This window comes from Phymastichus coffea, unplaced genomic scaffold, assembly GCF_024137745.1.
Source record: "Phymastichus coffea isolate CEN01 unplaced genomic scaffold, Cenicafe_Pcof_1.1 PCOF00203, whole genome shotgun sequence".
NCBI lineage: Eukaryota > Metazoa > Arthropoda > Insecta > Hymenoptera > Eulophidae > Phymastichus > Phymastichus coffea.
In genome coordinates, this window is record NW_026707014.1 from 70,686 (window position 1) to 85,648 (window position 14,963).

General features: G+C 46.8%; 2 protein-coding genes across 3 annotated transcripts; one reads left to right on the plus strand and one right to left on the minus strand.

Annotated features, from left to right (window-relative positions):
• Nucleotides 1-182: 182 nt before the first annotated feature.
• Nucleotides 183-6,981, minus strand: LOC131673897 (ATP-binding cassette sub-family C member 4-like). Of its 2 annotated transcripts, XM_058952263.1 has the most exons (14): nt 6,736-6,981; nt 6,532-6,642; nt 6,332-6,463; nt 5,688-5,892; nt 4,701-4,926; nt 4,221-4,627; nt 3,944-4,144; nt 3,581-3,867; nt 3,317-3,500; nt 2,921-3,255; nt 2,576-2,844; nt 2,245-2,475; nt 1,626-2,158; nt 183-1,550 (listed from the first exon to the last, which is right to left on the minus strand). In XM_058952263.1, exons 1-14 carry the CDS (start codon nt 6,804-6,806, stop codon nt 942-944), a joined length of 3,801 nt encoding a protein of 1,266 aa, XP_058808246.1. In that variant the 5' UTR covers nt 6,807-6,981; the 3' UTR covers nt 183-941. The 2 variants fall into 2 exon arrangements, with proteins under 2 accessions (XP_058808246.1, XP_058808247.1); XM_058952264.1 differs by lacking the exon at nt 5,688-5,892 and having other exon boundaries at nt 185-1,550; nt 6,736-6,767.
• A 6,049-nt stretch (nt 6,982-13,030) lies between these two features.
• Nucleotides 13,031-14,959, plus strand: LOC131673898 (aurora kinase C-like). The gene is made up of 5 exons (XM_058952265.1): nt 13,031-13,231; nt 13,315-13,840; nt 13,914-14,048; nt 14,130-14,520; nt 14,599-14,959. Exons 2-5 carry the CDS (start codon nt 13,338-13,340, stop codon nt 14,725-14,727), a joined length of 1,158 nt encoding a protein of 385 aa, XP_058808248.1. The 5' UTR covers nt 13,031-13,231; nt 13,315-13,337; the 3' UTR covers nt 14,728-14,959.
• The last annotated feature ends 4 nt before the right edge of the window (nt 14,960-14,963 follow it).

The window sequence follows — 14,963 nt, forward strand, 5'->3', positions numbered from 1 at the left end:
TCGAGCCTCGTGCCCTCTCTTCATAATTTTCGCGCGCTTGAGCGGGATGAAGGCCTTGACTATGAAGGTTCAAACAGTGTTATGCTACGAACGGATAATGTGTTAATAATTTACGAAATGAGAGCTACTTTTCGAGTAGATCACCGAGGACTCCGCTGGCAATTTCTGGTATAGTAAAACTTTATAGATTGTTATTTTTATTAAAATGGAATATGTGCATACATACATTTGCATACATGTGCAATCAATGATTTTCTCTGTATCGCAGAATTTTATCGAACGTAGTATTGGCGAGTAAAAAATTCGATATGTGCGCGTAATAAGTCAATCTGCTAAGGCTAATTAACTGATGGATACGTACGTTTGCTTTGTATTTAAGTTTCACATTAGCATTGAAAAACTTTGAATGTTTAACGATAATCTGTACAATGGTTCCTTGATCTGATCCCATATGCGCTGCAATTTCACGCAATTACGATTAAGTTTTTTTCAACTTGCCTTTTTTAGAAAAAAGAAGCGTGAAAGCGTTGTCGAACTGTAAATGCCATTTTTGACTATCGATAATCTTGCTGTTTCGTTACAAATAAACAAGTCGACATTAGAAATGAGGTGACTAAACAGCAGTTAGACTGGGAGATTAACAATACGAATAAGATGATTTGAAAAAGAATTGTGTTTAGGGTGCTACTGCGACGATCCGAGAATCCGTACTAATAAAGCTTTATCGAAATAGCTGTCAGACAAGTATGATTTTTATTGCACAAACGAAAAATTATTTACATATGTATACAAATATCTTATTATCATATTTACACGCTCACTCATACAGACAGCTATCGAGTCTATTTTCACTCGATAGCCATCTAAGCGCACGAGTATCGGATATATTATCTTTGTCAATCGGTAAAAATGACGAATGGTCAATGATTGAAACTAGGAAGCTACGCACTGCCGGTTTCTCGCACCATGTTCGCAAAGTAGCCATTGTTCTTTGCCAATAGAATTTCGGGACGGTCGAACTCGACCACTTCGCCGGCGTCCATGACCAGGATCCTGTCGCTGTCCATGATTGTTGTCAGCCTGTGCGCTATGGTGAGCACGGTGCAGTCGCCGAATTTCGCCCTGATCGTCCTCTGAATAAGCTCGTCCGTGGCAGGATCGACGTTGGCCGTCGCCTCGTCGAGCACCAAAATTTTGTTTCTCTTGAGGATCGCACGAGCCAGGCACAGCAGCTGTCGCTGGCCTGCGCTGAGGTTGCCGTCCACCGGCTCCTCCAAGCTCTCGAAGGCCTTGTTCATCTCTACCTCTTCCAGAGCGGACCACAGCGAGACGTCGTCGTGCTGGTGAAGAGGATCCAAGTTGTCGCGCAGCGAGGCCGTGAACAGCGTCGGCTCTTGAGGTATTATCGAGATTTTCGTGCGCAGCTCGAGAAGATCGATGCGCCTCGTGTCTACGTTGTCGATCAGCAGTGAGCCGTCGTAATTGGCTAGGCGGAAAAGGGCCAGCACCAGCGATGATTTTCCAGCGCCTGTGCGCCCGACAATGCCGACCTGCGGATCGATCATGGGAATTTCGGACGCCTGACGTTAACTTTCACCGGTAGCCGATAACACCTGGACACTGACCTTCATATTCGGAGTTATGGTAAAGTTGAGATTCTTCAGTATCGGTTGCTCGTCCTCGGAGTATCTCAGATATACCTTCTCGAACTTGATTTCACCCAGACAGGGCCAATCTTTATCGAGGCCAGTCACAGGCTGGCCGTCCGATAATCCTTCCCGCTCCAATTCGGTGAACTGGAACATCCTCTCTACGCTAGTCATTTGGCCCATGAGTTCGGCGATTTGCTTCATGACGAACTGCAGCATACCGCAGATGGTTAGAACCTGAGTGAGCGCGAGTCCTACGTCGCCGGCGAAGGTGTCTCTGTCATTGAGCAAAATGAAGCTGTACGCGAGAAAAACGAGGAGAGCGATCGATAAGAAATCCAACCAGAAACCGTAGGCAGCCGAAGTTACTAAGTACAAATAGTGAGCTGCCGTGTGAGCATCCTGACGTTTGTCGAAATCGCGTCGAACGATCGTTTGCGCTTGGCAGGATCGGATTGTAGGTAAGCCCAAGAGAGTCGAGGTGACGAGAGAAAAGACAGGGCTTTTGGCTGAAATCAGACGAGAAAATGAGAAAGCGTGTACGTTTCTACGATGAAACCCAGTAACCGCGGACCATTTTTAAAAGTATTAATACCGTTGCTCTCCAGTCTCTTGATGACTTGAGCAGTCGACAAGTAAAAATCATTGATCTTGACGAAAAGTAAACCGACGATCACTATGGGACCGATTGTCCACCAATTTATTATCAGTATTTGAGTTATTACACCCAGAGTAAACAGAATTCTTTCGATCACTTCCATCATGGAATTGGGTAAAGCGGTATCTACTTCTCCGGTATCCTTTGAAAATCGGTTCACGATCCTTCCTAAAAGAAAGAAGAAAAAAATATTGATCGGTGGTTCGAGAAATCGGTTGACTATGGAAGGAAACTATGGCCAGATAAGAAGTCAGACAGTAAACCGTACCAGAAGGATTCAAGTTGAAGAATTGCATTGGCGTCCTCACCAATTGCGAAAACATTCTATTATGAATATTCCTGCTGGACTTTAAAGCTCTCCTGTAGAACAGGAGATTTCTGATATTCGAAAATATGACGATCGCTATAACCAGCCCACCGCACACGTATAAGGCGGTCTCGTTGTCCAGATATTCATCGACTTTAGTCGCGGATCGATTATCGTCGGTATTGTTAAGCGAGTTCAAGCCTTTGAGACGCCTCTCTTCCTGGTTCGTCCTGAAAATGAAGAAAATTGACAAAGATGCTATAAAGCGTCCCCTTGATGGCTGCTCGGCTTATCAGTTGTACTCACCAGAACGACAGCCAATAATCGAAACCACTGATCGACACTTGAGTAAGTACGAAAAGGAGCATCATGACTGCGAAGGTGAAATAAGAGCCACCGGCTTTGAAATACTTCAAGTACAAATACTTGGAAATTCGTCCCTTTGCTAAAAGTTCCTCGGTTTCTTTGGGCTCTTTGTCGGTGATCTCTTTCCTCTTGACCACGGGGATCAAATTCACCGCGTCTCGGCCATTCTTATCTTCGACGGACGATTTCTCGACTTGGTCGTTCAGTGGCAAATGCTCGAGGTACTGCTTGTTGGAGACAAGCGTTTGGTACGTACCTTGAAATTCTATTGCGCCCTGGAATGCGAAGACACGTTAACGCGAACGCGAACGCAGCAAACGCAAACGAGACGCTTACGTTGTTCAGCACAATTATCCCGTCGGCTTGCCGTAGATACTGCATCTGGTGAGTCACCAAAATACGCGTTTTATTTTTCAGCAATCCGTTGATGCAGTTGTCGAACAGATTTTTCGAGACTCGCGTGTCCACGGCCGACAGCGGATCGTCGAGCAAATAGATATCGGTATCCCTGTAAACAGCCCTGAAACAGCGACGTTGGACGAATCGATTCGGAATGATCGACGACGACGACGACGACGACGACGACGAGTTTTCGGATACCTAGCCAAATGAACTCTGGCACACTGGCCACCGCTCAGGGACATGCCTCTCTCGCCAACCAGAGTTTTGTCGCCGAACGGGAGTTGATCCAAGTCCTCGAGGAGCGCGCAAACGGTTGCGACTCTGTCGTACCTCTCCTCGTCGTACGCCTCGCCAAACAGTATATTGTCCTTGACGGAGCCCGCGAACAGCCAGGGCTCCTGACTGGCGTACGACACCTCGCCGGAAACCACAACTCGACCGGTAGTAGGCTGCAGCTCGCCGAGGATCAGCTTCAAGAGGGAGCTCTGCAGCAAAAGCAACGATCGTGGATTCGACGTGGACGCTGCCGCGGAAAAGAAATTCAACGGCCTGTCGTCCGACCTTTCCCGAGCCGACGGGTCCCACCACCGCGTACAGCTTTCTGGGGGCTATGCGCAAATTGACGTTGCCAACGTGCTTCACGCTGGACGTGCTGCCGCCGCCCCAGGATGCGTTCACCTCCTTGACGGACACCGCGCTGTCGCCGATCAGCTTCGTCGGCAGCGCTTGTCTCGCGTCGATTTCGTCGCGGAGCAGGAACTCCTACGAGCGGCGCCCCGACCGCAAATTATTACATGCCTCGACCGCGAAGCGACCGGTCGTGTCGCGGTTTACCTACCTCGATCCTCTTGATGGACACGTTGACCTCGGCGCCGAGGAACACGGCCTCCGGGAAAAACCGAGCCATCACCATACGCACCAGCATGAAGTAGTTGACGGTCGAGAAGATCTTGTCGGCCGTCATAGCGTGGTCCAGCTGCACGTAGACGAAAATTGTGCAGAACAGGGCTGCTCGGTGGGTGAACACGGCGAAGGCCAGGCTGACGCTCTTCACGTAGAACTGCTTGACGATAGCGTCGATCTCGCGCCTCCTGGCCAGGCGGACCAGCCGCTCGAACGACCTCTCCCAGGCGTACATCTTGATCGAGCGGATCCCGCCGACGATCTCGCCTATCAGCAGCACCCGCTTGTCCGTTCTCGCGGCGCTCTTCGCGCGCAGCGTCGACGTCATCCTGTACCAGCACACTGCGGCAGCATTCGGCTTACAGCAGCGCTCGCGAAATCGATCGTCGGGCTCGCGTCATGCAACCGACCATACCTTGCGTCGGAATGATCTGCGCGCTCATGAACAGAATCCCGGCGAAGGCGGCCACGCCGAGCTGACGGTAGATCAGGAACGTTATCACGGCCAGCACTATCGGCATGATCCACGTGTAGTGCAGGTGCAAGAAGAACTTTTCGAACTTGGCCAGGTCGTTGGAGAGCAGATTGATGACGAGGCCGTTGGCCTCGGGGCCGGCGCACGCGCAGGACAGCCGCAGCACCTAAATATTCGTGCACAAGATTTTAGTAGCCTGCAAGAAGAAACAGCGAATTCAGTTGGCCCTAAGCAATCGCCGAAGATTGGGATTGATGCGCGCGACGTGGTCGCTTCCAAGGCAGTCTCACGCAATCGTCGAAGGCAATTTTTGTTTTGTTGACTTTCCAAAAAAGCTGCGGCTCGCCGATCGCTCGTTATATCTTTCTCGTCCACAAATATCTTGTGCAGTGCGCACTCGCGATAACGCGCGCCAATTGGCGCGATGGCGCACATCCAACTCTAATTATCGTTAATCTGACACGACGCTGTCAACGAGCTCGGCAATAAAGATTCGCGTCGAGCAGAGCAATCGTCTTTCGGAAGACAATCGATGCGCGAACCTGCTGCCTTCCGTCGTCATCCATCGTCATACCGAATCTACAAGTGCTCAGCTCGCGGCTACGAGCGCGAGCGCTGCCGTAACGCGAAGCAGGCTGGAAGCCAGCGCTGGCGGACGCATCCATCGGCGATTATCTCGCTCGGAGATTACATTTCATTTTTCCTCTCTCGAGTGCCATTGCTTTCCCGATAAAGCGCAACGACAAGGGCAAAGTTCAAACGCGCGACTCGCCGAGCTCGGCTTGCGGTAAACAAGCGCGCGTCGCGCTTGGCGACGTCCCTCTGGACCCCGAGCGCGCGGTCGACACCTCGACGATCGACTGCCGCACGCGCTTTCTCCTTTTATTCCGGGATCAGCGGCGCCGCGAGCTTCGGCAAAATAAATACCTTGCGGTAGATAAGAGACGAGCAGGCGATTCGCACTCGCATCCCAATGATCGACTGGCCCAGGTGAGCATGCCTGACGATGACCGTTTGCAGGACGGTGACGAGGACGAGGGCCGAGGCGTACAAGTAGGCGTCTGCCGTGCTCGAGTTGGAGGTCGGATTGAAGTGCCATATCAGCTTGGCCAGGACCAAAGGCTGCAGTATCCTTCGGGCGAACGACGATTGGCGTCAGCGCCGGCGGCTTTTTTTCGCGTTGCGCAAACAAAACGGAGCCATTCGGCTGTCAACGAGCGCGTGTTTGGATAGCTGCGCGTTGGGTGACGCAAGATTTATAGCTTCCTTGTCAATCGCCAGGCTCGATCGGACGATTTATTGGCGAAACGAAATGGGATTCAGTGGCGCGGCACGAGGAGGATCGCGCCACTGGACTTGTTCTTTGTGCACCGACAATAATAACGTCTTGGCGTAACAGCCACGCGAACTCGTCAACGAGTTGTCTTGCAGCTGCGCGAGAAGCAATCGCGCGCGAGCAAAGTGGTTGTTTTTTCTGGAAAACCGATACGATATGCCGAGCGCAGCACGGACGGTTTTCGCCTCGCTCCACTCGGAGACAGGACTCGGAGCGAAGCCGATAAGCCACTCACTTGACGATGTTCAGAACGAGGACGCCGACTCCGTGCTTGACGAACGACCAGCCGAAGGTCCTGCGGATCGCCCTCCACAAGCTCGGCCTGCGCTCCCTTTCCTTCGACAGCGACAGCTCCCTCTCCCACGACCTGCAACGTCGTTCTCGCGTTCATTAGCAGCTCGTTCGCTTGGCCGGCTCGCTCGGCCGAGGTTTCACCTCTCCAGCTGATCGCCCAGCGCCTCGCTGACGTTCCCCGGCGAGAGCTCGTAGAGGTCGCCGGCTCGCAAATCGTTCCTCTTGCCAAGCCGGAAGAGACCGAGCAGCCACCTGCGAAGCAATCGCAGCGATCGCGCGACACGACCAGCTGCGTGAGAGACCAAACGAGAGTTGCCGCGGCGACGGGCTTCTCGCGCGACTCACCAGAACGTCAACCGGCTGAGGCAGTTGGCCGTGGATCGAGGACTCGGATTGGCGCTCTTCGCTTGGGTCATCGTCTCGTCCGTAGCTCACGCGTATCTCAGCGCGCCGGCATCTCAGCGACGATTAGGCTCTCCGCTGGCGCGATCTCCCTCGATCAGCTGCGGCGTCGCCGTAGCCTTATCTGATAAGCCGACCGACGCACTTGGCATTGTCGCGCCTCGGCGCAGTAGTGTTTGCTCGTACGCGCGCGCGCGCGCGCGCGCGCGCCAGTCTCGCGATCGCGCAGGACGCGCTCTCCTCGAGGCCGGAGGAGGACGATCGCGGCTCTTTGTCCGAATCGTCGGCGAGTGGCTTCCCCCGTCGATTCCCCCGTCGATTCCCCCGTCGATTCCCCCGTCGATTCCCCCGTTGCGCCTCGCCGAGCGCGTCGGGATAGCGCACGTTTCGTCGCTCGCTCGCTTCGTCGAAAGCTCGCGGACGATTTGCGCGCACGCGCGCGCCAACACTGGATTATCGCGCATCTCTCGGCAACCCGTTTCTTTTTCCGCTAATAAAATTATGTAAATTTGCATTGGCATTGACGTTTATCTTGGTCTCAAGGAAAGCATCGATGACGTTCGCTTTGGAAAAAAGAGACTGCTCCACTGCGTTCCAACGATTCCAACGAATAATTATTGAACGGTTCGCTTGGCAATATACAGTTGACAATTAGCAGTTCGTTGCTGAAAATGAGGCGAACGGCGGCACTACATTTGCCCGTCACTGCTCTGTCCGTGCAACGATTCCGATGTAAATTTCATAAGATTATGAATTTGCTGTACGACACTATAATCAGTGCGCTGGGCTTTACTATCGCAGCTGCAGTCATCTCGCTTATCGGAGAACGGCTTGCAATTAATGAGCGCGTGGCCGTTATTTATTTAGTTGTAATAAGTCTTACCGTTTTTCCTTTTTTCAATAGTAGCGCTCGTTTTGCATTGTCGACACAACCAAGCTTCAATTTTCCCTTTGTAATGCCGACAACGCGATCGCGTGAAAAAGTTTTACGCAATGCAATTTGGCATTGACGAATAATTGATGAATTAGACTTAATTACCTACGTACAATGCTGAATTTGAATTTTGGAATACATTTGCTGGTTTTATCGCATTCCTCAAGACTAGATCGGAGATGGCAGTGCGTGTGCAATTGTTCGATTCTATTGAAAAAAATAACGTTCATTCTAGAGCCACTATTAATTTTCTGGAAAAAAGGTATCGCCAGGTACTTATCCAATGCTAGCCCATAGCTATCTATCGATAATTATCTATTGGTAACGCGAATAATTCAAGTTTCGATAGGATAGCAGTAACTAGCACGGCTAATTGATACGATTATCGGAAACGTTCGTCGTTCCCTGTTAGTTTCGAGTGGCTGTGAAAAATGGATGTCGAAAACACCTCGACACGATCTTGGATCAAATTCAAGAATACTGCAAAGATGCTCGTTTCTTATTCACATTTTATCTGCGTCTCCTGATAAGGACCATTGTTTTTCAAAGTGTATAAATTCGCACCGACAAGCTACCGATCACGGCCCATTTGTCGAGTCACGTTACAACTCTTGTGCTTCGTCTTGGCGCAGTGCCTAAGTTTCATTTCACAACAATATTTCCATGCAGATTCATTATACAGTTCTGAGTGTGTTCTCGTTACGGATCGCGGCTGGTAGTTCCGAAGCAAAGCTAGCAGGAGCGCATCAGAAGATGGATAGATGGATATCGAGTCTTTCGCTGACGAGAGGAATGGACAAATCGATCTAAAAAGGACATCCCAAATAAAAATTCGAGAGAGTGCTCGCTTAAGATTGGCACGACTATTTGCTCTCATAATGTCTGCCGAACCATTTGACGCTGTTATTTTTGCATGTCGCGCAAACTCGAACGAGGCAATGTGCAAAATAGTTGCAAAATATCTTAGTTGCAGAAGGATAAGATTCCGGCAAGGGATACAATCGCGGCGCCTATTTGTCCTAAGTGATGTGGCGAGCGAACGGAGATCAAAGCCAGCTATGACGTAGACGGCGACATCATCGAGCACACACACAATAAGCCCGAGGACTTGCTGGCGCCCAACTAAATTCTCAATTTAGTCAATTTATGAAGTGCGTGTTAATCTCGAGTGATAGAGCTTTTTGATTTATCAGTTTTTATAGTGGATAAAGCAGCTGTCAGATATAAAACCAATTGATCAATCGTGACTTTCGCCTTTCAAATTTTACCGTCGTATATATAATGGAATGGAGTACAGTCTTTGCTTTCAACTATATATGGACAAAAGCTCTTTGAGCCCTTTAATATTTCTTTCAATCTCTCCAGTGCCTTTTGCAAACATCATTATTTCGATGATTTTTTTTTTTCAAATCGAAATAAAGAAAAAAGTACGCCAGTACTGAAACAGAAACAGCTAGCCTGGGTATATGTATTTTTATACTATTGACGTGGGAAATCATCTCCTCCATCGTGGAAACAAGTATACGTACGTAGGTAAAATTGTCGCTTTGTCAATATAAGTAGAATCCAATAACTGTCGTGACAGTGAGGCAACATGGGCGCTTGGGTTGCATTCCCATCGCCACAAGGCAGCCTGGCAAGGCAGATAAATCATTAACGCGTGCAAACGATTCGCCGAAAACTCAGCACAGGCACGGAGCCCCGCTCTTGAATGGCACGCAGACTTCACTTCACAAGAGTGCTGCGATGTCTCCAGTGAACGATCAAAGGCAACGCCTATCGTGCTCGTTGCGATCACGACTATTTATCATTTTTCAAAGGACGCGAGATCCAATGACAAGCCTTGACGAACGATACCGTGGGCACAAAACCCACCGACGAGCTCGCTGACGATCGACTCGTCGCGTTACAGTGCCCATGAGATCGGATCGACGTTGGCGATGAGCGTGCTACGAAGACCGGCAAGCCCATCCGTCGTCACTTACGCAGGACGGACACACGATGGACAGCTCGTGGGCAGTCATCCTGCTCAGCTACTGCCTGGGCTTCGTGCTGCTGCGCACCCTGACCACCTGCTCCACCGCGCGTCGCCTCCAGCTACGCGATGCTAGCCCGGTTCGATTCCCCGTCGGGCTTGTAACGATTGATCGTGGCCGGCTACGTGCTCCTCGCCGTCACCACCGAATTCGAGCTCCTGCCCCCATCGCGCGATGTATTGTATCGTCCTCGACTTTCGCGTGAATTGAACATCGCTATAAACACTAATAAAATCGGCATTCAAAATTCACGGCTTTCTTATATCGCAAGTATTCAGTTCAGCTAAGAGTTAACAACGCGCGAAAGCGTGGCTTGATTTTTCGAGTCAGATGAACGCAGCGATGTGAACCTTCGAGTTGCATATTTGAAATGTCAAAGCCTCTCCAAAGTAACTCTTGTCGTCAATGTGCGTGGAGCTCCATTCCTCGATAACGCACGCCTAGTTTGAAATATCCGAGCAGACACGTAGGCGTCTGCGAACCTACATTTTACAATGTGCATTAACGGCAAAGCTTGCCGTGTGGCCTATCGAGTGCGTTGGTTGGTTGACGCAGGCGATAGCGTCCAAAACAATACGCACGCGAACCGCTTCGCAGTCCCCGGTGAGGCCACATCGGTATATCCACACTGCTTCTGTCTCTCTCGCCTCTCTCTCTCTCTCTCTCTCTCTCTCTCTCTCTTCATATTTCTGGTTAAATTATCGTCAATTATGCAAAGACTCTCTCGCGACGGGTTATATATCACGCGAAACGAGTCCGCCCACCCTCGGTAAGCCCGAGGCGTTACGGAAGCTTCACGCCATCCCCTCTGACTCGTCATTTATACACAGATGCCGTGCATCGACAAGCGATCGACTGCAATTCTCTTTACGCACGGCGAGCTTGCTCGTGCGTATCGTAAGATGATAATAGGCGTCGCGAGGCCGAGAAAGTTGCGTGGAGTACGTGCCAGCAAACGGCGACATTGTCGTCGACGGTGAGTTCAATGCGCGTCACCTTGACGACGGTTGTCTGATTTCGACGGGCTTTCAAAGCGCTACCGAGGCAGAGTCCGCGTACTTCCCAGGCGGGAGCGGCGTACGCGAGATGATCGAGCTCGACGCGGCTGGACCCCGCGTTCTTCGTCGTTGCCGCGCCGCCCACCGTCGCTCACCGTCCGTTCCCATCCAATGGTCGCATCGCTAGCCCTTCTACCCGCTCTACCCAGAGGGGCGTATCATCTCGCGCGCGCCTAACATCGCGCCTAACTTTCAACCGATTCGTCATTTTTTTTTCTTTGGCGGCACCAAAGAGGGTCTGCTCACGCGTTTTCCGTGTTCGCCCGCTGAGAAAAAGCTCGAGATGGTACGCACTTTCACCTCGATCAACCGATAATGTCGATGATATCCTAAACTCTAAGAAGATTGTCGACCTTTTGAAAACAAGATCACAATCGTCGCTAAACTACATCGTGCATTTCAATTCGTTTACAGATCTCAAGCTCTACGGGATACTTTTTTACGTAAAATAATACAATGTACATTAACGCTTCGTGATTATTATAAAAACAATATAGTTTTTCAAAATGCACGAATACCATTTTGAAACTTGGCATCGCCTCTAACAGTTGTTCCCCGAACCGTTTTACAGTAACTTATACTCTAGTAGCACCGTTGTCACTTGATCATAAGTCAATCAGCACTAAGATTATGATTGTTATTTTTATTTCTTCCCAACACAGTGACTTTGTTCGATTCCGTTCAACTCTCTAGTGTAAATATCAGTCAGATGAAAAATAATGAAATTTCTTGTAACAATGGGGCTCGTATTTTGTGTCCGAGCCAAAAACGATCATGCCAAATATTGATATCCTTTAGGCCGCAGCTATCAACGCAATGATTGTCAACTATACACACGCCGGGAGAAGATATAACACGCTCGAGGACAACCAAGTCGTTATCCAGGCCTTTGACTGTAATGACAATTTATCAGCTCATAAAAAAAAGTCAGACGAGTGCGCGGCAAACTTGAGAACAAGTGACGTTTTTTTAATTGGAAACACTTCCATTTGTTTATTTCTGTATATACCTATTACTTGCGTGCACGTTTCTGCAGTGTCTCCAATACAAATGTGACGTAGAATACTTTTGCGCGATGAAATTCTTACTGCAATTGCTGAATTATTCTTATGCCCTTTAGATCGTCGCAGTCCAGAAGAGATATTTTATAACTATTAAAATTTGTTCGACCGACAGACAGCCCATTATTTCATTCCAGCAGTGATTTCGAGCAACTGTTTTTCTTTTTACGATCGTCGGGCAAGGATCTAGCGCTAAGATTGATGCGTTTCTTCTAGGATTCGTGCAGCTTACTATATGCTGACCCTGAGATGGGATTACATAAAAGTTACAAAACAATGACGAAAAAGCAGAATACCTTCTCTATAACGGTGCACAACACTACTGTGTCCCATTTACAGATCAGCTGAAATGCATCCGTACACTGGAATATGGGTCTCATGTACATTTTCTTGACATGTGCTGGCATGGTCGCGAAAAATGTTTTTAATAAAAAAGAAAACTATAGATATTGTCAGACAGAATTTAAAACGTGAAATTTTATTTGTTTTTATGCATTTAGTCAAATTACTAAATTACCCGCAGCCTGTGTTCAAATAGTCTTGACAGCGTAATCCAGCCACGAGAGAAATTCCGTTGTTTTTAATTATCAGTGCACATGTTCAAACAGCAATGAACTGCAATAGTGAATTCAACAAGTGCATGAGATAATTGTTTATTGCGGGATCGAGATAAAATACTTCTATACCGATTAACGGAGGAACATAGGAAGCCATACAGATAGAGATATAGGAATATATAGTTACCGACATTTTTTCGTGGACGTGTTTCTCTGTCGATTTTGTATATTTCGTAAAAAGCCATGTGTAAACAGTCAATATTTTTTTGAGTAATTATGAAGGGTAGCCGAGTCAGGCATTTACAAACGGTTTGAAAAGAAATAAGAATAACGAAATCTACGTGATGGAATCCTAAAATGTGTACATATAGATCCAGAGCACAACTGCACCAGTATTTTTTCTCTGCAGACATTGTTATATCATTTTTAAGATTATTTAATTATCGTTTAAACAAGGCTATATTATTGAACAAATGAAATAAACTTTGAAAATACCGCGCTAACAATCCAAACGTTGTCTGCTTGGAAATACATCATCGGCTTTAACCAATCGGCCGGCTTCGTGGGCTTTCACAAAATGTTCGTTAATATTTGAAACTTGAAAAAGCATACACCGCATTGCACGTACAAGCAAGTCGTTTCGTATATATGACAAAGGGCATTTAAAGAGCTCTCTCTTGCTCTGCTGGACTGAGTATTTGGAGTACAAGTTAGTTTACAAACGGTGTTTGACTTTGTAGCGTCTCATCAAGAAGTATAACCTGAATTGTCTAATTTTTTCAAGCCAAAAGAGGTGAGTGCACAAATGGTCTGTATATCAGACGAAAGGTAATTAAATAAATTTTCCGTTGAAATAACGACCTTAACGTGTTTCAGTGTTTGGTTTATCTATCGACAGAATGTTGAGAGGAAAAGAGAATGTACAAACAGTCAAAAGTCAAGTCAGAACTTTCAAATCAAGTGTACTAACGGGAAGTCAAAATAAAACGGAGCACAAGGAGCATCAATCAATCAAGACTCAAGAAAATCAAGTGGAACATAACATAAAGCCAAGTAGTGGCAGAGATAAGGAACCATCAGGCAACGCCAAGAAGTCTCGTGAACTCATGCCTCCACCAAGAAGCTCAAAGCCAAGTGCTGAAGTCACTAGTCAAAAATCTGATAACCATGATAAGAAGAGTAAAATTTCAGAGGATGGTAAAACTAAGAAGAAGCAATGGGCTATAACAGATTTTGATATTGGTCGACCACTGGGCCAAGGAAAGTTTGGTAATGTTTACCTGGCAAGGGAAAAAAGGTCAAAGTTCATAGTGGCAATGAAGGTTCTGTTTAAAGATCAAATTATTAAGGCAGATATTGAACATCAAGTTCGAAGAGAAATTGAAATACAAACTCACTTGAGGTATAATAATTAAAAGTTTATAGTATTTGTGTGAAGAGATAACAATGAACTAACAATTATGACCTTTTCGTAGGCATCCAAATATTTTAAGGATGTATGGTTATTTCCACGATGATACCAGAGTATACTTAATCTTAGAATATGCTCCAAATGGTGAATTATTCAAGGAACTAAAGAATCAACCAAATAAACGTTTCGATGAAGTGAGGTAATCATCAAGAAAAAATAACATATGATTGATCATTTTTAGAAGTATTGTCTAATGATTATTATTGTTCTCATATTCTAGAGCTGCAACATATATATCACAGTTGGCTGATGCTCTGAGATACTGCCACACAAGAAAAGTTATTCACAGAGACATTAAACCTGAAAACTTATTGTTAGGTGTAAATGGTGAATTGAAAATGGCAGACTTTGGCTGGTCTGTTCATGCTCCCTCATCTCGACGAGAGACCTTATGTGGAACTTTGGATTATTTACCACCGGAAATGGTCAATGGTAAAACTCATGATCATACAGTTGATCTATGGGAAGTTGGAGTTCTCACTTATGAATTCGTTGTTGGAGAGCCGCCATTCCTGGCTAAAACTTATGATGAAACCTACAATAAGATTAGGAAAGCAAGTTTCAAGTTTCCTGATTATGTTAGCGATGGAGCAAAAGATTTTATTTCTAAGGTATTATAAATTATATTTCAAACATTCTCTGATCGAAAAAAATTATAATATAACAAACTTTTTATTTTTCAATTTCAGTTATTAGTTGTTAAACCTGAATGTAGACTTAGCCTTGATGGTATCCTGCAACATCCATGGATCGTGAAAAACCGCACGACCGAACCAACAAAAGACGGTGTAATAGCCAAGAAAAATCCTGCAAAATAAACTGATTCATACGATATAAAATCAAATAAGGCGTTTATAGATCCATTACGAACTTCATTCAAGTGAAAAAATTTTATGACTTAGATAAAGAACCCATTAAGAAATTGTCGATTAAAAAAAATCATAGTGTATATAATTATTTATTTCGGCATTCATCAAGTAAAAATAATCTTTTTTTATACTCGTATAAGTAACAAAAAAATGTCTCTCGATTTATTTACAATAATTTTCAAAAT

Excerpts from the sequence above, each read along its gene's own strand:
- LOC131673897 (XM_058952263.1), bottom strand. The coding sequence starts at position 6,806 with ATGACCCAAGCGAAGAGCGCCAATCCGAGTCCTCGATCCACGGCCAAC. Across the intron at positions 6,643-6,735 it reads CTCAGCCGGTTGACGTTCTG|GTGGCTGCTCGGTCTCTTCC; the intron begins GTGAGTCGCGCG and ends ATTGCTTCGCAG. Across the intron at positions 3,868-3,943 it reads GACCCGTCGGCTCGGGAAAG|AGCTCCCTCTTGAAGCTGAT; the intron begins GTCGGACGACAG and ends CTTTTGCTGCAG.
- LOC131673898 (XM_058952265.1), top strand. The coding sequence starts at position 13,338 with ATGTTGAGAGGAAAAGAGAATGTACAAACAGTCAAAAGTCAAGTCAGA. Across the intron at positions 13,841-13,913 it reads GAAATACAAACTCACTTGAG|GCATCCAAATATTTTAAGGA; the intron begins GTATAATAATTA and ends ACCTTTTCGTAG. Across the intron at positions 14,521-14,598 it reads CAAAAGATTTTATTTCTAAG|TTATTAGTTGTTAAACCTGA; the intron begins GTATTATAAATT and ends TTTCAATTTCAG.